This window comes from Atractosteus spatula, chromosome 25, assembly GCF_055471065.1.
Source record: "Atractosteus spatula isolate fAtrSpa1 chromosome 25, fAtrSpa1.hap1, whole genome shotgun sequence".
In the NCBI taxonomy this organism is placed as follows: domain Eukaryota; kingdom Metazoa; phylum Chordata; class Actinopteri; order Semionotiformes; family Lepisosteidae; genus Atractosteus; species Atractosteus spatula.
Genome location: NC_142730.1, coordinates 2,779,830 through 2,802,403, shown reverse-complemented (window position 1 = coordinate 2,802,403; position 22,574 = coordinate 2,779,830). Strand labels below are relative to the sequence as shown.

At 43.3% G+C, this 22,574-nt stretch overlaps 2 protein-coding genes across 6 annotated transcripts in view; one reads left to right on the top strand and one right to left on the bottom strand.

The window, feature by feature from the left end:
• Nucleotides 1-5,339: 5,339 nt before the first annotated feature.
• LOC148815059 (glycogen synthase kinase-3-like) lies at nt 5,340-13,139 on the top strand. Of its 2 annotated transcripts, none has more exons than XM_088905318.1 (5): nt 5,340-5,415; nt 7,653-7,806; nt 9,564-9,702; nt 10,217-10,324; nt 11,068-13,139. In XM_088905318.1, the coding sequence occupies exons 2-5, from the start codon at nt 7,661-7,663 to the stop codon at nt 11,887-11,889; spliced, it is 1,215 nt and encodes a 404-aa protein (XP_088761444.1). In that variant the 5' UTR covers nt 5,340-5,415; nt 7,653-7,660; the 3' UTR covers nt 11,890-13,139. The 2 variants fall into 2 exon arrangements, with proteins under 2 accessions (XP_088761444.1, XP_088761445.1); XM_088905319.1 differs by lacking the exon at nt 5,340-5,415 and adding an exon at nt 5,653-5,721.
• Nucleotides 13,140-13,858: 719 nt separating this feature from the next.
• The window catches only part of LOC148815058 (beta-1,4-galactosyltransferase 3), a 40,740-nt gene continuing 32,024 nt past the window's right edge, over nt 13,859-22,574 (bottom strand). For all 4 annotated transcript variants that reach the window (XM_088905646.1, XM_088905647.1, XM_088905649.1 and 1 more), the window contains 2 exons: nt 19,920-20,024; nt 13,859-18,207 (listed from right to left, as the gene is read on the bottom strand). In XM_088905646.1, the coding sequence (XP_088761772.1) occupies nt 18,057-18,207; nt 19,920-20,024 (256 nt within the window). In that variant the 3' untranslated portion in view covers nt 13,859-18,056. The remainder of the gene's footprint in view (nt 18,208-19,919; nt 20,025-22,574) is intronic.

Here is a 22,574-nt window from a genome sequence, read left to right as displayed (position 1 = left end):
TTTCTCAGTCCTGCACCTGATCTGCTGCGCAGGGGAGCTGCTGGCACAGAATGATGGCTGTGCTCCAACATGAATGCCTTCTTATTTGCAAAGTGCTTTGGGATGCTTTGAAAGGAAAAGCACTACACCAATGCAATTCGGCACTGTTGTTACTGCTCTAACTACAACTTCCTGATAACCATTCTAAATCACGTTTTACAAAGGCTCTCAGGCACAACAGATTCAAGGCAACGGGAAGGGTGAGCATTCATTTCTGCAATTTGACTGACTCATACAGTAGGTCTGAGAAACACTTTCCTGAATTTGGCAAGTGCTTGTGTTTGCTTTAATCATCTCCATAGAGACAATGTGTTTTGACCTTTCTAAAGCACAGATCTCTGCGATAATGAAAAGGAGAACAGATAAACCACCCAGCCCCCATTTCACACATAAACTATAATTTGTGGCTTAGCATTTTTTTTATTATTCAAGGATGCCTTCTGAATAGGTATAGTCCATTCTGCTTATTTCAATTAATTTTAATGTTGTATGTTTTAGTCTGCTTATTTTAAGCAATCCGGTACTTCACTTGATAAAACTGACAAGCTGTGCTGTTCTATTTTTAGGGAAGCTCGAATGAAAGTGTTACTACTAAAAGACTTCACAAAGCCAGAAAGGAAAGCCAGAAAGAATTTTCCGCTACAGGGAAAGGGAGTTTTCAAGTCATCGTGTATGTATGTACCTCCCCCCTGATTATTTGCATCACAGATAATCAGGACGAATGCCCTTTTGCTGGGCCACAAACAGCCTTAAGAAACATAATTACTTGCCTAACTGATCGATAACTTCCAAAGGATTCCCTGTGTTGAAAACGAGGTACTTTAGTGCTGTCTGTAATACTTGGCAGATTGGGGCTCTCCAGGATGTGGTATGGACAGCCTTGAGGGTTTGTAGTGTTCTGAGCGACAGCGACCCCTTGTGTACTTTCAGTGCAGTGCATTTGCCGAGAACTACAGTACCTCAGTTCTCACAATGGGCACTAACGTCCCTGCGTACGCTAGCCAGAAGATAAGATCGCTTTGTTAGCCATATACAATTTCTTGCATTAGAAAGTTGTCTTTACGCATACCCCAGCTTGCTCTCCATGAGACACACAGAGTCAGTACTGCGGGTGTGCTGTGTGCTTAAGCAACCCCAGAATTTTGTTTTTGTTCAAGTGGGGGGTGGTTAATGCATTTAACCGCATTTAATGATGATTAAGCCCCTGTCGGAGGTCTCGGTCACCTTTTCGGACTGTTAATTATGAGTCTGTTTTTTTTTACCGACTTACCAGCGACTAATAAGCAACTGACCCCTAACTTACGCTTTTGATTTGGGTTGGAAAAGGTCTGTAGTGGACGGCCGCTACCAACATACCGATCTAATGTGACCCACTTATTTCAGAAATTGATCATGACTGGTTAAAAACCTTACCCAACACAAAACCCGAACGCCCACGCATCTGCAGTAAATTTTACTTCCGACAGTGATAGAACGCGACCTTTCGGTGAATTAATTAAGACGACAGAGCCGGTCGGTTCTGACTGATTAATTTCTTCAATTTCGAGCCGAGAAGCGTGGGTAGGCAGGAAGGAAGTTCACTGTCGAGATGAGTTTCGCTAAAACATACTTCCGTAGAGAAACGCACTGAATGAAACGAAATCATGAATGAAGCAGTCAGCTGTTGACTGAACACCAATGTAAGAGTTCAAACGTCATGATATGCGCTGATCTGTATCTGAGGTAAATGAGTTTTCTGATTCAAAGATGTACTGGCCTAACACAAACAGGGAACATGTCTGAGCATCAGGAAACTTAACATGCCTGCAAACAGGGCTCGGGTTCGTTCACAACAAGAGAAATGTTCAATTAAAACATTTCCTTAATTTGCAAAGTGACCGACACGCATCTTCGGCACAGAACTGGGACTTGGTAAAAGACCTGTGATGCGCTAGCGTTTTTAAAACGATCTTTTAAGCGGCTTAATAAGGAAGAACAGAATAAAAGTCAAACACATTTAAATATATATATACGCATTCCAGTGCAATTAAAATATCTTAAAAGCCTAATGTCGTTTTGTGGTCAGAAATAAGAAACTGCAGCGAAATAAATCAAACCTGTTTGTACGGGGGTTTGCTCCAAAGGAACAGAGCAGACGAGACCATTCGAAGCGACAGCATTGATGTTATAGCCTCACATAGCCACTGGAGGTCGCTGTTTCACAGAGAAATAGCTGGTCTAAACCAGGGATGATCATCCTCGGTATTAGAGGAACACTTCAGTAAACCTGTTTGCCCGGATCGTGGTCACTGGTGACACCCCAGATGACAATTTTTATTTTTAAGATAAACAACGTTTTTTGTAAAACCGCTGCACAAATTCTCACATGCACGTATTCTCCAATATCATCACAACAAAACCATAAAGTTTGTTTCCACAGATATGACACTATTATGCAATAAACCAATAAATTAATGAACTAGCAGAATCCCAATAAAAACACCCGGCCACCCGGCCAGCACAGCATGTCAATATCATACATTTTTACCAACAAAACCGCAAAAGCAAAAACCAGCAAATATATATATCCCATGTTTTTACCTTATTCTGAAGCATGATATATATCCAAAATAACCCAGACTAATATTATCTCCAGACCTGGAGAATTGAACGTTATTGACTTCATAGTAAATGTTTGAAGAACGACCGCTAGAAATAAGGCGATCTGATTGGTAAAAACCGCTGTCATTCATTGTATTTTCAGCCATTCAGAGGCCTTAGGGGGTAAGACTTCCTCTAGAAGCCTCATGCTGCATTCCACCTGCATTTAGCCGTCAATAATTGACTCAGAAGGAGTAATCAGTTTTTTATCAGTTTCTTATCAGTGCTCCTTTTTTTCACACCAGAAGGCAACTCTGAGGTTTTTTTTCATTGCATAACAGCAGATAAAGGCTCTCTAGCAGTGTCTAAAGGTTTTTATAGCAATTGCAATGGTTATTTTTCTAATTTTCAATATTTTTATGATTTTTTATTATAGGCGTGAAATTTCATTAAAGGTTCAGTCTTCACAAAACATGATGTAGATTTTTTTCTAATTGATCAATTTGTCCCAGATTTTTATCCAAGCTAGTAGTCACCTAACAAGGTTTTCAAATCATCTCAGGCCCTTGACATGCATATAGTTGAAAAAACTGACCTCTGAAGACCAAAAAAACATTTTTGCCTGCTGTTTTTTTTTTCATGTTTGTCTGCTGAGTGGACACATTAAGACATATAAGAAATTTGACTGTTCACACTCAAAGCCAAGGGGGTTAGCTTCAATTTAAGACCTGAACCAGGCTCCTGCAATGTTCTGCTGCAGAGATATAACAAATGTTTAAGGAGGAGGAAATTCCAGGCGGAAATTGGCTAAAATGTTAATAACAGGTTAAGTTTCGTTAGTTCAATGTAATTCAAAACCTACTTATTTAGACTTATAGTTACCATCTTTCTGCATTCAGTGCCGAGTTTTTTAAAAAAAACAACTTTAAGGGTAATGTTTCCAACTATTTCAGCTACAGTATTTCACTATTTCGTCTCCTATGCCATTAAAGACTACTTTCATTAGGGTATGAGCCTTATGTGATGAAGATCAACAGCAAAACTCTTAAAAAGTTATAGGATTTTTCCATTTGTACATTTTGTTAGTATCTGAAATGTAAATTTAGTGGCTTTGCAGCTTTTTGATATCACTTATTCAAAAAGTAAAAGGCACAGGAACCAAAAGATTATTTGTTATTCCTTAATTTGACCTCAGAGCATCTATTTCAAAACTTTGCATGACATACAGTACAGAGCCACAATCCACCCAGAATTTGAACCCACAAGCCTCTGGGCTGGAATCCACTGATTTATTGATGAACTGATTGATTGACAAAGCTAAGAAGCATCAGTCCTTATTATGGAAGACGTGCATTCGGTGAAGGTTTTACATATTAAATCTTACATCAGTATGATTTAATAAGGCTTTGAGAAATGATCAAAATAATCAAGTTAAAAACACTTGGATAGCGCCTAACATGGTTGTCATTCTGAGGGAACAGAGTCAGATGTCTACTGCCTAAAGTACTACTAACATAAGTGGAACTGATGACTAAATTATCCTTTGAAGGAGTTAGTGGAATGGGACAGATAACACATAAGAGCAAGGCTCTGCGCTTGAACCTGCCAGCTGTGAAAAGGGAATTGGTTCATTATCATGCTCATCAAGGTAATGTGGAGGGAGTGATTAAGGGTCAACAACGTTCTTGAACACATCTTGTCTGTGTGGCTGGAGGTGAGCTCCAGGATAGTGACTGACTGAGCAAAAGTGATCACCTCCGCATTCTTGTGCAGGTGAGCAGAGCAGCTGTGAGGAAGGAGATGGAGGCTTTCTATCACCGAAGAACCACATTCCGAGCTTGCTTTGGCCTGCTCTTTCATTCCATCTAAACCAGCTCTTTCTAGGGAACTGTAACACACACATTCTCCCCTTTCCACCCAAACTCTGAAATAAAACCTGAATCAGCTGGTTGTAGCTGTCCTCTTTTTTTTTTTGGCGTTTTGATGATTATTTCTGGCAACATAATTAAGAATTACCAGCTTTCTTCGAAAAGCATGCCAGTCAGGCAAGCAAGTGGGTACAATGGATACTCTCTTTCTACAGCATCCATGCCAAATCAGAAAGGGGGGCATGTCTCTCAGAGCACCCCGCGTTCAGAGCAGGCAAGTGTGAAACGGTACCCCCGTGTTAACTGGGTGGAAAAAAGACAAGGTGTCCGTCTGAGAAATAACTTCTTTTCTGTGCTGCTCCTTCTAAAAAAAAATTTGGGTGGTTCTGTCAGGAGAGATCCTACATCACAAACACACACAAAAACAAAATACCAGTTTGACAGGAACTACCTGTGGAAATCTTCTGTTTGAAGCACAGACAGTGTCTCTTTCCTCATAACTTGTACTTCACTTCCAGTTTCCTTGTTACCTGTTGAACTGCCCGTGATCTGTCTTAGATTGTGTTAAAGATTTCCAAACAGATATAATCCTAAAACTCAAATGTCGGATCAGAAGATATGAAAGGGTACAGACAAGAAGAGGCCATTTGGGTCACTTACAAGAACAGCAGCAATATCTGAAAACATGAGTGTCACTGGATTTGCATTGCTACAGGATAAATAAAGGAACACACCCAGAAATAAAGCTGTGAAGCTTTTTTTTTTGCATTTTACCTGACATAAAATAGTCCCTTGTTTCGTAAGGGGGTGGGGCTGAACGAGGTATTTGCTATAAGAATATGCGTTTGTACTGTCTGTGTCAGGGGAACTGGCGTGACAGCAGAGGGCACAGGGAGTGAGGCACGTGCAGTACAGTAGGTGGACACAGGTAAAGATCTTCCTCACTTGCCGACACAACATTCCATCGGTCACAAAGCAAAAAGGCAAATATCTGCAACCTGTTAAAAAGAGAGAGAAATCATTTTAAAACGTTTTAAAGCTATACAAGCTCTCTCTGGTCTGGAGATAACAAATAACAAAGCACATAAGGACAGTCAAACCTGTATTTAACCTAATCCAAGCCTGTTTTTGACCACCAGAACTGACTGAATTACTCAAAAGATCATGAAGAATGTTGTTTCTGCAGATGAGTTTCATTCCCTTTGTAGAACAGTGATGTGGAGCTGTTAAAAAGGTAAAAATAGGCCAACATGTACTGGTAAATACCACATAAAGGAAAACGTAAATGCATTTTTAATAAAATTGGCAAATTGCAAGATCTTTGCCTGCTAATGCACAGGACAGCTATGGAGAATCTATGTCACTGTTTCTTTCTCATTATACAATGCAGATTATACATTTCATTGTATATTTTTTCTTGCGATATTCATTATGTTGTCAAACATTTATCATTTTTTATTGTTAGTGGGAATTTAGTTTTGATTTGGTTTCTGAGAGTTACAACAATGTGCTCATTGTTTGTAGCCTGTACAAGATTGAAGTGAATAATCACTAGGCATTTTGTGGGAGCAGAAGTAATTAAATTATAATTTTATGCAACTAAATAAGTACTAGATTATTTTAGTAAAACCTCGAATACTGTATGTTAGCCTAGTCAAAAGTATATCCCAAAACTAATAATACAGTAAAGCATTCATTGAAAAAATACTTCTTTATATATATTTTTTTTTCTTATTCAAAAATGAATGCTTGAAGACTGCTTGGTTTCACATACGCATATCGACTCTGACATGCCTAAATGTTGCAGAGAAAAAAGAGGAGTAATTATCTCAAGGGAAAATGCTTGCCTGAACCTGATTGAGTTTTTCATTTCATTTGCCAAACCGTTTTCTTCATTCTTCTTACCAAATGCTGCCTTTTGTGGTTTCAAAATATTTGCTTTTCTCTTGTCAGGTGGGAGGAAAACAGTGGGTACAAATGCATTTTTTTCCAACTTTTGATCTCTCAAATGCAGATCAAATTTAAAAAATAGTTTATTTCCTGGGAGCCAACAAAAAAGAGGTCAAAGGGGACTAGATAAACATGCTTTTAAAGCTAATCAGGCCGGAATGAAAACAAAATTCATCATCTTAACTTCAGCATTTGATCATTTTCATTCCAGCTGTACCAGCTGGCGCAGTTTATGTGAGCCATTACCTGGACTAACGCTTGGATTCATCTGATCTTTTTTTAGTTGCTTTCCATTTAGTAAAAGCAATTCTGTCAACTTACAAATTCCTGTCAATAAACCGAAATCTCCGACAGTTCCAGAAGTGAAAACAGATCAAACCCGTCTAATTTGTAATTGATAACTTAGTTTGATTAAAATAATCAATAGTTTACTTGGAAGTTTTTTTTTTCATTTGAAGCTGTGAAAAATATTGTAGTACTTGTTGTGCTCTATGTACATTCATACGTTCAGACTGTGAGGCTGTTCACAGGACCATACATGCTTTCTGCTAAATATATTAGGAACCTCCGGGCACATGAACAGACTCTCTCAGTGAAGGACCATGCGTAGATGGTTTGAGACAGGCTTCCATAACCTTCCCAGACTGAAACGATTCCCAGAACTCGATCAGAATGAATCAGTGGGCAACTCAGTCCCGCGCATCATATAACCTGAACAGAAATGTTCAGAACCTGAATAAAGAAATGGCATCCTGTTAGAAAAATTGGGGTAGGATCGGACATTCTGTTCAAGACTTTTCTGTTGCTTGCTGAGGTGCCACCCATCATATTCAGAGGGGTTTCAAAGGGTTTGGCTGTCGAGTACAACGGAAGGATACTTAATGATATTTATCCATCATTTATCCTGGTGTGGGTTGTGGGGAGGCAGAGATCACGTGCCTGCTGTCCCCCTGCTGAGATCTTGCTCCACTGCTATAAGACCTTTCAGTGGATTAATCAAGAGCAGGTCCCAGACGAACCCTTTTCCTCCTCCTTCCTAAATCGAACTGTCCATCCATTTCCTTCCAAATCAGGGGTGTGGGGGAGTCCCGGCAAGCAGCAGATACGAGGGGGGGTACATCACCAGTCCATTACGGGGCCAAAATTGAACGGTTGAACCCGTTAATGGCCATGGCCCTCCAAGAGCAGGACTTCCTCTCTGTTCTTCCTTCGTAGGTTTCAAGATGGACGCCTCCCTGAGTACCATCGGCCAAGGCTGTTTCGGAAAAGTCTACAAAAGAACGTACAAGGGAAAGCTGGCGGCAATCAAGAGAGTGCCTGAAGAGCGTCTGCAGGAGAGGAGCCTGGACAGAGAATGCAGAATTTACCAGTGAGTTTGGTTCATTCAGACAGGGGGCCCACTTTCACTGACTCGTCATCTTCACCGGCAAAACTGTGGACGGTCTACATTATTTGATGACCACAGTGGAGCTGAATAATCTTTATCCGACGGACACTTAAAGCTTGGCTTATTAATACTGCTCCTGCTCCAACTGCTAGGGCAGCATGGTGGAGCAGTGGTTAGCACTGATTCCCTCGCAGGGCTGGGGCCCTGGGCTCAATTCTGGAACTGAGGGGCTGTCTGTGTGGAGTTTGCATGTTGTGTTTATGTGGGTTTCCTCCAGGTGCTCTGGTTTACATCCCACAGTCCAAGGACATGCTGGTAGGCTGATTGGTTTTTTAGAAAATGTGTGTGCCCTGGTGTGAGTGTGTGTTCGTGTTTACTACTAATAATAGGAAGACCTGAATATGTCCACTCCATCACCAGACATTTTTATATTAGTGATTTTTTTTTTCACGATGTACAGCATCCTTGGGTTTTGAAATGACCTTTTTGTTACATTTGCATTTTTAAACCATCAAAGATGTTTAGAAAACCATCAACAATTATTATTTTAACTTAGAAAGTAGATAATACTTGTTCTATTCACAGTGTTATCCCCTTTCAACATGAGCCCATTATAGTGGTCAAAACACAGCAAGACCATGGCTTCTATTTTCCACATGAAGCAGATGGACTGAACCAGAATCGTCCAAATAAAGAGCAGACTCGTGGGTGGAATCTGAAAATGAAAGTCTTTCTAAATTCAGGTGAAGTGAGGTGTGGTAGGCAAGGTGAGAAAGAATGAAACTAGAGCAGCATTTTTGAAAGCGTCTGTGAGGCGTGGATGGTTTGAAAACAAGCCAGACGTGTCCATAGTGCCTTTTTCAGGGGAAAACCAGACCAGAAAGGGCTGTTTTGTAAGTGTCATCAGTCTCTGCCTAGATAAACCAGATAAAACAAAACAAAAATGAAGAGGCACTGATTCTAATCTTCAATATGTTAAGAACAGGTATGAGCTCAAAGCTGTTAAAGAGCTGTAAAATCCTATTTAAACAAAAGATGCTCAACTGGTAGAAAAGTGGTTTTGATTATATAAAGTCTATTAATTTCACGAATGGGCATTTTAAATCATTTCAGGGACAGAATCGAGCCAGCTCATTGTAATGGGTGACAAAATGGGATGCCATTTTCCCACTTACTGAGCTGCAGAGAGTTAAACGAAGCACACAGCTTGCAGAGAGTGATATCACTCGAGGAGTAGCCCGCAAACAAAAAGCACAGGACCTTCACACTCGTACATTTGTGCTACGTGCCAACAAAACACAAGCGACTCGGCCTTTTTCTCTCTTCAAGAAGAGTTGCAATCAAGGGGAGGCCATTTGAAACCATTTGGTGGTGAGTAATTATCTGACCCCAGGATCTCATCCAGCTGTTCCTTGAAAGAAGCCCAGGGTATCGTCTTCAGAAACAAGGGTTCTTCATTTACCCTATGTTCCCGATATGCTTTGAGTACAGGCGTGCCTCCTGTTCTCAGATTTGAATGCAGCTCCCTTAGTTTCCACGTGTGACTGCTGGTTCAAGATTCACCAGTCAATTCCGGAGAAGTCCCCTGGGTTGTCTTTGTCGGTTCCTTTCAGGATCTCGAATTCTTGTATCCGGTGTCCTCGTAATCTCTGTTCGAGACTAAAACAGTCCAGTTCCGTCATCCTCTTGGTACAGTACTTTCCCTTCAGCTCTGAAATATCTCTATTGACCTTTGACAGACAGATGAATCACCCCAATATCGTGAAGCTCCTAGATTCACCCTGGAGGGAAGATGGCAAGTGGCACTTCCCACTGGAGTTTATCACTGGAGAAGAGCTGGAGATTGCCCTCTTCCAGAGAAGGAATTCCAAAATCCAGGTAATCCGTTGATTAAATACATTTACAATGCTGTTAGGGATCAAACCTTCAAGTACAATTGATATGTGGCAGAGGATTGGCACCTCTCAGCAGGATGGGTATACAGTATGACAAAAGCACTGCTGATTGAAATCATATCCCTGCTGCTAAGAAATCAGGTTAGTTGCCACACATCACATCATCACGGGGGCTCGGTTCTGTCTTGCAAAGCTGACATGGAAAAAGTCAGACCATCAGCTCAGATCCATTTGGAGAGTTACAGATGGAAGTGCAGAGAAGAGGCATTTAGTAAAGAGCTGCCACTGGCAGGCACTTCTTTATGACATCTTGGCTACATGTAACACCATTACAAGCACGCCAATGAATCTGTGTGGAATGTTGCTAGAGCTGGCTGTGGGCTAGGCTGTACCAGTAGGAGAGCTGTGACCTGCTGGACTGTTAAGGATCTTGTAGGCTAAGCTTGGGTTGGTCATGTCACCCACTGATGCCCACCATCTGTTTCGCCCCATCGCAGCTGACCATGCCCATCAAGGCCACCATCATCACGGGCATGTGCCAGGGTCTGCACTACCTCCACCAGAAGAGGATCGTCCACCAGGACCTCAAGCCAGACAACATCATGGTAAATGAGAGCGTCCCAGTGGGGCAGAATTAGACCAAGTTGGTGGCCTTATCTAAAGCAGAAAGCCCCGTCTCCACAATTCTGAGAGCCTGAAATCCAGCAGGTTTCCGAAATCTCTTTGAAATTTCAGTAGTGCACGAATACCTGGGTCCAAATCAAAGACACTGTGAGACTGCCTGTGTGTGGAATGTTACAGCCTGGGCTGGCACAACGGCGACCAGCCACACAAACTATTGTGCCTTGAGGAGTATTGAGAAGAGAGTAGTTTTGGTCAACAGAGCAATTTTCTTCAAGTGTTAAGTTGTTGGTGCTCTCAGAGCCCACTTAAACCTGCTGGATTGTTGCTCTCGAGGATGCGGATTAAGGACTTTTTAGACATGAAGCCATTTTCGGACCCAAGAAAAAGATTGCTTATACGAAGTAGTAATTCATGTCACACATATTTGATAATTAATGAAACGATAAAGAATAAACTTTAGGTGGCTTACCAAACTGTGGTAATAATATTCTCCAAGGGCATGGAATACATGTCACATCCTGTTTAAGTTGTTTTGGTTGAGCTCATCCAGGCCCAGGATGGTTGGTGCGGGGTTCCTAATATTTTGGCCAATACATTCAGTTCAGTTTATAGTCATATGCACAAGTGCAATGCAATGCTTATAGGTATGAATACGTACAGAAATGCATTAATACATTCCGGTGCTGCACAGGGCAGGAAAAACCAGGTCCCCTTTGTCTTTCAGGTGGAGTACGACACGTACCGCCCGGTGCTGATCGACTTCGGGGTCGCCAAGATCATTTACTGCGGGGGCATATCGACCGCCCCCAACATCGGTAACGAAGCCTACGCCGCCCCGGAGATTTTCTCCGGCCAGCTCCGGAGCGCAAAGTCCGACGTCTGGGCGATGGGGAAGGTCGTGGCGGAGCTGCTGCTGGAGAGCCGCCTGGATCCCAGGAGGAGTCTGTCGTGGAACCTGGGCGTCCGCCTGCGGGGGTCGCCGTACCTGCAGCCGCTGGACACGATGACCTCCCTCACGTGTGTGAGGCGCGCCACGATGGCCGACGTCATCGACAGCATCGTGAAGGCGGGGGAGTCCTTCCCCTTGGGCGCGGGGGGCGCGGCCCACCACACCGACAAGGAAGACGAAAGCGTCGCTTCGAGAGGAGGATTTTCTGACACCTCCTCCCAGCACCTGACGGTCGTGGCCGGGAAGCGGGGTAGCGATTTCCCGAAGGCCAGAGAGCCGCCGGCTTACGCGCAGGCACAGCGTGAGGCTCCGAACAGGAAGGAGATCGGAATCACCAGAGGCTTGGGCCAGCTCACGCTTCTGGACAACGCACTGTCCGGCAGGGGCAGCCTGTTGGAGAAGGTCTTCTCCGAGGGGGCACAGGGCTTACTGGCCCACCCCAGCACGGAGGTCAGGAAGGAAGAACACCAGTATTTCCGCTACGTCGCTACGCAGGTGGACAGCACCACGACCAGCCAGGTGACACAGGGACGGGTGGAGAAGTCCCAGGGGAAAGTGGTCAGTGCCGAGTTCCTAGAAAGCTCTTACAAGCACTGAAAATCAGGGGGAGGGAGCCCGAAGAGCGAGCCCTTTCCAACCCTGTCCTCCAGCATTTTGTTGTAAATGAGCTGTTACTTCTCTTGATCGACTTGTCCATCTCCTCCTGCTTCACCATTCTGGATGACAAAAAACACTCCCCCCCCCCCCCTCCTCCCCTCCTTCTTTTTACGAACGTTGTTTTGTGAAGATTCGATACTACGAAGCAGGCGAATTGTTACCCGCATTTCGGATATCGAAAGCCGACTTCGAAACTGCGCAGAAGCGATACGAAGGAAAATTTCGAAACCTCCGCCACAGAGAGCAAAGATGTCACACTCTGAACTCTTCACATTCCACTCACTCGCGTGGGCGAGAACGAGCGCGGAGTCTAGGGAGTGGCAGGAGAGACGGGTGATACTGTTCGCCTCGTGTAAGAAAAGTTGTGGTTTAGACTTTATCTTGTGCGTAAAGCTGCTAATGAAAATTGTGAGTGTGCGTCATTTTACAAAAAGCAAATGAAGTGGACGCAGTACTGTTCTTAGATGATGTGGTATCAGTAATCGGGTTTGTATTACTGAAAACACAAACCACAGTGTGAATGATAGTTATTAGTGTTTCTTTTGTGATTTGTTGGTGAAAAAAGTAAAGATAGCGGTGACATCTTTGGGGGCCGAAACGGATCGTAATTTTCCCCCCCATAAGAAATAATGAAAATGGGTTTTTATTTTCGCTATTAGCAAGGCTTTCCGGCAACAAATTACGTTCGTGAAAAAAAGAGGTACGGGCGTAAATAAAAAGCAGCCTAAACGAGCCAATGGCCATTTGTGGTGAGGGTCCGGCTGGAATGAAAAGCAGAAGAGACCAGGGGGCACGTCAGTGGTGAGCGGGGACATCAGCTCGTCACCCGTCCCAGATGCGCAAAACCCAGTTGGCTAAAAATTCCAACCCAGCAAGGAAAGGAAACACACCCTCCTCCTCTGCTGCTGGAGCGGCTGGATGCAGCGGCTTGTTGATTGTCCCAGCCCGTATACCAGGCTCGCAGGTTTGAGCCGTGCGCAGCGCCACACGTCCGGCAGGGGCTGTGACATGCCACACAAGAGGAGAGGGGCCTCTCGTAGGAGTAGAGCAAAAAAGTGAACAGAACGATACGGTGGGTGTTTGCGATTCACAGCTATTTAGCATTCTTATGTTTAGCTTGGCTGTTCATTTCTGTGTAAATCTTACAGTAAATGAAAGATATTAAACATTTGTGTGAATTTTTGAAGGTCCATGAATAAGTGCCTGCCTCACTTGTTTTCATGTCATTTGTACTGTATTTTACCTTGAGGTGGGTTGTCTTAGAAATGAGTAATTCGTTTGTGATAGGGTGTTGCTCTGGCTAAGGCTAAACAAGCAGGCAGAGTAAAATCTCAAATATATTAATTAATAATAATTATAATTGCTTACACTTATATAGCGCTTTTCTATAGCTATAAGCTATATAGCTTATATAGCATGTTCCAAATCCAACCAGCTGGGTTTGTAAAGTGGTGAGACCCCTGCAGCCCTGTTCTGCTGGCCTTTAGTGCTGTAATATAGGGAACACAGCTATAGGGAGATATTCCAGTGGCCACTGTCACGATCACCAAGGACAGATTAGTACAGGAGTCCAATGTTAACACTTCCTAATGCATGGTTTTCAGAACAGCTGTGTCTATCGAGGTCATATATGTTCAAAAGCATCCTTCACAATAATAATACATTGCACATTTTCATAGATGAGTTATTATTGACCTCACCCACTTCACTCATGGCACCTCAAGTTCAAATGTTCTAGTGAATTGACCAACGTTTGGGACAGATTTTGTGACAGGCGATGAAGAAGATCTCCCTTTGTTCACACACCCTTTTATTCAAATACTTGTCAGGAAAAAACATCTTGAGCAGTTTCTGGAGGCTGTCATTAAGGAAAACAGCTCCAGCAAAAAACAGGAACGAGGCAAGGCAGTTGTTAGAGATATAATCCACGTTTTTTTTATTGAAATCCTTCATGGATACAAAAAACAGCGGCAAACAAGTCACCGGTCTGTCATTTTTTTTTCAAATCTGTGCAGGCAGGGCCAAGACACCATCCCCTCCCCCCGCGCGGGAGAGCGAACCCCTCGTTATGCCTCGCGCTGGAAAGGGGAGCGTGGCATCGGCTACTGCCAGAAAACAGGCACTGCATAGGCACCTAAAAACAAGCCCCCCCAGGTCGAGCCCGACAATTAAAACAAAAGGCGGATTGAAGACCTCATAAGGGGCGTGCAGTTCACAACAAGAGGACCTTAAAATATTCTTCTTTTAAAAAGGAGTTATATAAAGAACCAACCGCTTAAGAACAATCACTCTTTAATCCCCCCCCCACCAAGACACACATACATATACAATCTCAATCCTTAAAGCAATAAAATATCTGACATGGGCTCTACTGTTTTAGGATAAACCCACTGCCAGCAGATCTTTGTTGTGATTATAGTGGATCCATAGTCCTACTTTGCCTTCTTTATTACAGATTGCTAGCTACTCCATAGGGTGTCTGTCAGGGCTGATCTAGCAGCTGGTAAAATAGGCTCACACAGCTTCACAACGGCCGCCACATTAAGGAAAGCAGTATTTATTCACCTGGGACCAGAGCACAGCTCCTGGTACGAAAGGAACAGCAGTGGACCGTGACTGGGGTCGGCCCAGTGGTGATGCACCAGTGGCGGGGGGTAGGGTTAGTCAGCCACCCCGCCCCCGCGGTCTCCCCCCTGCAGGTCCCCCGAGATGTGCGTGACCCGGAGCGCCTCTTCCCCAATCACTGCTTGCTCGCGCTTCTGGGGGGGGGGCTAAGAGGCACAAGCCAGGGCAGGCTGGGAATGACACCAGATTGTCATGGAACACGTGAGGGAAGGCAGTGTCTAATTCTTGAGCCGGGGTTTTCAATCAGAGTCGCGCTTCTTAAAGACAGCGCCGTGTTCCTCTTCTATTTCCGCTGATGCCCAGCGATGTAACCCAGAGACTTCGCATCTCCAACTGGAAATCAGCCAGCTAATTCCCTGAACTCGCACTTAGTGCCGCCCTCCCTGCTGCAGCAGAAGAGCAAAAACGTCTAGAGATGTGGCTGCCATTTTTTCTCCCTAGTGTGAAGTAACAGAATTCTATTTCACTTCATAACGCACCTGGTAAAAATATTCAGACAGAACTACTGAAAGAAGCATCATGACAAACCAAGCCGAAGAACATAAGAGAAACGGGACCTCTTTCCTGAGTGTGGTTATCCGAGTCCTAGCAACTGGCTGCATAATAAAGATCTGAAAAATGAATACTTCCCCCACACAGAGTTTATCAGTTCATTTGAAGCAGTGGAGATCTTAAAAGCCTCAATAGATGAATAGCTGCTGATTGGCTCAAAAATCAGATATTGTAAGACTTTGTACAGGGCCAAAGATTGAAATGGGGGAAAATAAGGATCCCTGTTCAAGGATTTGGCTCTGCAATTGAGCTTCCAGAACACATTTCAGCTCCCAAAAGACCAGGACAGAGAGATACTGAGGCCAAAACCATCACCAGAACGAACCATTCAAACTGCACAAGAATGCCAAGAGGAACTAAATGACAATAATCTGCACAGAAGCATGAGCAGTGCTTCTTGAGATATCAAGTTTAGAGACTACGTTTCAATCAGCAAGTGTGCAACTGAAAGCTTTTGAAAGGCTATGTGCTGAGTCTTCCATGCACATAGGCTTGGGACAGGAGTTTGATCATCATGAAATGCTGTGAACATGGGTCGTTTTCTTTAGACGCCACTGATTCTGGAAGATTGAGCAATGCCAATAGCGCAAACTGGGTTTGGTCCAGTAATTCCTACATCGTTTTCCCACTGCACCAGAAACAGAAGTTCACGTCACCTTGCTCATCAGACTTTTAATACATTAAGGTGTTTGCTACCCAGCCTGACAAGCCTCTGATAAGAGAGACTTTAGGTAGGTACAGATATAACTAAAATCTAACAACATCCAGCGCCAAACGGAAAACAAGTAACAATTTGTTAGGCTGCAGGCAAAAGGGGAACGGGACCAGAATGGTAAAACACGTGGGAAAGAAAGGAAAGGATGAATTTGGTGACTTCCACAAACTAACTAGCTGGAAAGAGTGAAACCTGGAATGATTAAACACTTGACCTATGACATCACAAAATATAATTCAATCAGGCCCAGCGATTAGGGAAGACAGGCACATATATAAGGTTGCCAGTTTCATAAAAATCCTTAGATTAAAACTCCCACCTTAGTTCTCCCCGTACTACGCATTCCTTGAGTTTTTAAGATTGTTGCTGCACAAAACAGTTTAAAGTTTCCAAAGTTTAGATCTACTTAAGTCCTGCTGCTCTAATACAACACCAGGTCTAAAGAAAAGACAGAAATGTTCCTTCTCGTCTTATATGATCCAGTTCTAACTGGGGAAAAAGCAGCCATGCTCCCAAACCTGTACTGTAGTGTGTTAACATGAGTGAAAAGAAAGTATTCAAAATTAAAACAAGTCGGTGAAATGGAAACAGCTCATGTGCTGACAAGGTCACGGAGCGCCAAAGGGTAGTGTCATTTCTAGCAGAAACACGTGGCTCTTAAAACACCCAACACCATGCAGCAGCTTCCAATTTTCTTGTTTTTAAGGCCCCTCTGATCTATACAGATCTTGGCAAGAGAAAGAATAGGACAAGAGAAGGACTTGGTCTGGGATCCGGGTCTGAGCCTGTTCGTGTCAGACACCGACCATCTGCAATGGCTCAGGAGCACCCCCTTTACTGTGATTGTTTCACGAGCCATAAAAAAGGACTAGAACTTTTTAATTGGATCGCGTGGCTGCCAGATTAAATATCCAAGCATTGACTGAAACAGGATCATGGCCGCATCTTCCCTCACGAAAGAGCACTCCACTGCCAGAAGCAAGCTGTCCACATGTGATACACGGGCCATGAGGACTATATCTGCACTGAAACCTTAAAATGGTATAGAAAGAAGGTACGCAAAAAACAGGTAGCAAAATCAAGAGACTACTGAATGTACGTTGGGGAGTTGTATCAACACACACTACGGTTGTGGCCTGCTTTCTCTCAAGAATCATCCAATAGATGGATTTCTAATTCCAGGTGACTCAACACGAAAACAACCTGCAGTAAACCTCTAAGAAAGTTTTTAAGGAGTTACATCTCGTTATACCTTGCAACGAGAGGTGAGCTTCCTGGATTTCATGAATAAATGGGCCAGATGTTGAACGTCACATTTTCCTGGTCTTTTGTTTCCAAGAAGACGCGGTTTTTAACTGACCAGAATACATAAAAGAATTGTAGAGAGCCAGTGCCTGCAATCAAGACAAACGGAGAACAATACATTTCCTAGTCCTTCAAGCCTGTTGTGGCTCATTGGCTGTTTCGTTTTGGATCTGTAGTGTGTGCAGATACACAATGATACCAATTCTACATCAACCTCCGCAAAGAAAGATGCCCAGCGGTATCGTACAATCCCACGTTTTGGGAAAACGGTACACGTCTAGTCATAACTGTTTTAGTGTGAAGTTTAAGAAGAAGCATGGTCTGCATTATTCTCAAGACTATAGCAGCTCGTGTAGTGAAACAGCTGCAGTCGGTATGTCTGGCATGAACAGGCTTTCATATTTTTTTTTTTAATTAATGGTTGGATTCTCCTTCAAGTTTTCAGCGAGGCAGTGAAGTCAACCCCTTCGTTGGGGTCCTACCCTGATCAGACCCCACCCATCCCCGAAAGAGTGAGAGCGAGAGAGGACGAGAAAGAGAGAGCAAAGTTAAGGCAACAGAGGTAATTGTTCACAAAGCTGATATCAGTTATGAGCTCAGTCATTTCTCTCATTCCATACCTTGGAAAGAACTTGTCCCAAAAGCACAGGGACATTGTGGGTTTTTTTTCTAAAAAAAAAGAATAGCTCTATAACTGTGTCCATGTCTTATAATTTAAAAAAAAAAAGGATTTAATGTACGAAAAGAGTCCTTCAATGGTTTTTGCTCCGTAAAGTGCCATCTTTATAAAAGAAAGGATATCCTCCTAGAGAGATTAGCCCCTCCCTCTCACGTTCCTGGATTTAGAAATGAAGGATCCGTCTGGATGTCCGGGCCTTCCCGGCCAGCTTGGTAACCAACAGACAAGTTCTCAAGTTCTGGGGTGCAGTCCTTTCTCGGAGCCGATGTCCACTGTGATGTTGGTATACAGAGGCATGTACTCCTTCGACAGTACTCTGTACTCCATAGTGTTCATTCCATCCTGTTTCCACGTCCTCCTGGTCTTCGCCAAAAGGTTGAATCTGAAATGGAGAGCGGCACTTTAGTCCCTTTCCTTCTGTACACTGCAGCTCTTTATAGCCCGGACTGCATTTTATGACTTAAAAAAAACCTGCGATTTAATTGTTGCGATGAGCTAGGAACGGCCTTATGAAATGGAAAAACCAACCTTTCAGTTAAGACTGCAGAAGGAGGTTTTGAGAGATATTGGCAGAGGTGGTTTGATTTATATTACCTCATGATAATGATTTTATTTTTTTGGCATTTTGGTCTTTTTTTCTTCACCCTCCTTTCTCCCCAGCACTATACCCTTTGCCACACTGGAACAGACTTTATACGCCTGTACATCTGGAATTTGATGTTTTGAGATGACTGACGGCTTTCTTTTCAGTTCTGATTACCTCTGTATGTTCATAATAAAAACCACAAAACATCAGTAACAAAAAAAATAGTAGGGATGTCCAGGTCTGCTTTAATTACTACAAATTAGAAAACCATTCAGGTTTTCAGAATGGCCCTCACTTAGGTGTGTGAACTGACATGTGACCAAATCGGACTTCAGCAGGAGGAAAAACACTCCCTCTCTGGGGGCAGGACTGATACTTAGCACTTAGAGCTGTCCATAGCACAGACTAAGCTAGAAAGAGCTTTTTCTTTAGAAGTAAGGGATTATTAATCAATTGATGAGTTCAATTAGCAATTAGCAAGGCCAGACAGGACTGCACCGTGTTCCGAGTACAAAAGTTGTTGGAAATAATAAACTTTAACTACTGGACCTTTGAATACGATGGCCTCAAAAAGCAAGCGGATCATTTACAGGAGCACCGGCAAGAAAGGGACAACTGGAGAAATAACCAGTTAAATAACCCCAAAAGGACTGAGACAAACTGCCTGAGAACAAATCTGTTTCTTCAAGTAGTGCTGCAGAACTGTTGGTTTGGGCCAGTTTAACTTGTCTACGTGGCCATTGTTATTGAAACCATAAATGCAACTACAGGACATTAAACATGACAAAAAGTTCTGTACAGAGGTCGAATTACTTGCTAAAAGAAACAGGCATGCCTATCGAAAGGCAGAGAAACCCAGGTTTCTATATGACACATAGAAACCTAAGTGAAATACTAAGTTGAAACAGATCAAAAGCAAAATGGGATATCTAGCTCCATAGATCACTTGCAAGAGTGTGGACTATTCATGTTGTGTTCACTGTTCTAGATGGGCTGTATGGCCTCCCCATTTTCACACTAAATCACTCGAGTATTTGTGTTCTTGCAGTTTTAAATCCGCACATGCTGGCACTTCCCTTCTGCCACTAGAGGGAGCCAAAACAGCTTCTCACCAAGAACCGTTCTTTTGGGAAACTGCGCTCCTGCTTAACTTATAGCACTGACCAACTCATCTTAAAGTCGCAATAATGTTTTGGCAGTTTTTAAGTTTCTTTGAACAACTCAACAGATATTGTCATAGAAATGTGGGCAATTTGTAATTCCATATTTTCCCCCAAGCCAGAACTCAATTTTGACAATCAACCTTGAAAATCCCGGCTGTCAGAAAAGCATGTCCTTGATCCCATGGAGGGTGGTTAAGTCTCACCCACCGTGTGCAGATTGCAAATCATGATCAAAATGTATAGTCTTTGCTATAAAGGGGGGGGGGGGGGGGGGGGAAACCACAAAATCCCCTTATATACTGCGAGACGCTCGAGCTTGTCTGAAGAGTGTTCGGGCGAGGTCACCTTTTAGGGTTCTCTTCATTGCCTTTGTCGTGTTCGTGCTTGATCATCTTGTAGCGGCCCACCTGCACGGAGGGCCGGGAGATCAGCATCCCGCTTAACGCCACCCTGAAAGAGAAGGACAGGCAAATAAAGGACCTTTAATGACCAAGTAATCAAGACCTTGGATTATTGTCCACAGGACAGCAGCTCTACAATGCAGAGTCCCTGATCACCATAAAGAGGTGCTGGTTTGGAAATTCTAGTCGGAGGGAAGAGCTTCACTGATCACCACTTACTGCAAAAATGTGTTTTTTCCTTAAAGGTTTCCCATTCCAGTACTGACTAAGACCAGCCTTGCTCAGCTTCTAAAGATCACCTACAAGGTAGCAATGCACTTGTCAATAAGAATAAGAATAAGAATAGCTGATACTTATATAGCACTTTTCAGGACACTCCACTCAAAGTGCTTTACAGGTAATGGGGATCCCCTCCACCACCACCAGTGTGTACCCCCACCTCGATGATGCGCCAGTCTGCTCCCCACACACCAGCTCTCAGAGTGATGAAGCCAGTTCAGAGATGGGGATTATTAGGAGGCCATGACTGGTATAGCCCAGGGAGAAATTGGCCAGGACACTGGGGTAACACCCCTATACTTTTCAGGAAATGCCCTGGGATTTTTAATGACCACAGAGAGTCAGGACCTTGGTTTTACGTCCCATCCGAAGGATGGCATCTTTTTACAGTATAGTGTCCCCGTCACTATACTGGGGCATTAGGACCCACACAGGCTGCAGGGTGAGCGCCCCCTACTGGCCCCACTAAACTCTTCCACCAGCAACCTTAGTTTTTCCCAGGAGTCTCCCATCCAGGTACTGGCCAGGCTCACACCTGCTGGGCTCCAGTGGGGTTGCCAGTTGTAAGTTGCAGGGTGATATGGCTGCTGGCAAATAGAAGTAATCAAGGAAGTAACCTGATACACCGTTCATCCTTTTCACAAACACAGTTCCTGAGGGCTCTGTGGGGAATTTAATCTTTCCGTGCGGACACTGTCCACATTCCACTCCAGGAGGATTTGCACAGCAGCTTTTCTAACAGCTGCACCAGCAGCTGAACGATGAAACATTTTTTGCCCTGTTTTTTCCCCCCCCTCACTACCTCCCTGATTTCGTTTTTTTGCAGTTGCGGGATGCCAAAATCAATTTAAAAAAAAAATAAAGGTGCCAATTAGTGTAGGGTGTAAGGGAAGTTGGAATTCGAAAAGACAAACGCAGCGTCGCACTGAAGGGCTGGTGAAACAGAGACAAGGAGACACGACTTGTGATGCTGAAATGTAGTGACAGCAGCAGCTGAATATCTGAATACCTGTCCTTTTTATCTGGGCAAAGACTGCTCTGATGCACTCCCAAATGATTGCAGGAATCATCCCACCAAGCTTTGACAAGAGGGCTCGTCACAGGATAGATTGAGAGTCTTTTTACTCTTCCTCAGACGTAACACTCCATGCTAAAGTGGCCCAGATGCCTGCGTTATTAATTACTGCTCTACTGGCTCGGCACACAGTACTCATTGTTCCTTCCCCTGCTGACACATTTAGGAGCTCCGTCCAAGAGCTGTCTATGCTGCTTGCTCAAAGAATTTCAGCGCATCAGTAAAATAAGGTCTTGACTTTCTAAATCCAGGCTGGTTCTCGTTGTGATTTCAAAATCAACCTTCTAGTTTAGCTCATACTATAATTTCTGTAACTTTACCAGTGCCTGAAGATGGACTGATTCGTCTATAGTTTCATGAACTGGTGTTAACATTTGTATTCTCCGAACTATAGGTACCCATCTTTGTTGTCTATGAATAACACTGGTTAGTTTCTAAAGCATGACAGAGGAAAGACCATCAAGCATCATGCTAAAAGTGTCCTAAGGTGACCAAACCCAAGCACAGAAAGGAGAAGAAAATAACTTTCCAATCATTGTTCAGAACCAGCTGTTTGTCCCTGATCTGTATAATTAGTCCAAATCTTTTCTAGAAATATTACGAGCAGGTATAGAAAGAAAGAACTTCAGATAGATCTATCTTTTGGGGAGATCCACTTAAATTCGGACAAGGGGTACGTCACAGAGATGAGTGAAGAATGGACAGCAAGAGTCAGCTGAAAGAATGTTCAAAGAAACCAAATGCTTTCTAAAAATGAGTATGCGTGGTTCTTCTGCAGATCTTATTTATAAACGGTGCTTCGTAATCTGTGATGTTGTGAGAGTATTTTCATTCCAAATTCATAATCATTTCACACCTATGTCAGGGTACCTTACCTAATAATGTTCCAGCATGCTGCTGATGTTATCTGTTGTAAAAACCTGGGTAATACATTCATTTAGCATGTGTCCTATTTCTTTATCATCGTTAAATAATCTCCTATTATTTCAAACTATTTACTACTGCTTTCACAGTTCTGTTACAGTCCGAAACATTTTTTCTGCATTGCTGTTCTGCTGTTGTCATATTACATTTCGTCTCTCTGCAATTTTAATGTTTTGCTGCTGTGCACAGCATCCAAATTTTCTGTTTGTGAATCTCAGGCCCTTTAACACAGTCTGCTGACTGTTCTGTTCCTCCTGTCTTTTTCCTTAATGTCTCCATTACTCCATCAAGGCCATACTTTCTTCATTTATTTTGGATAAA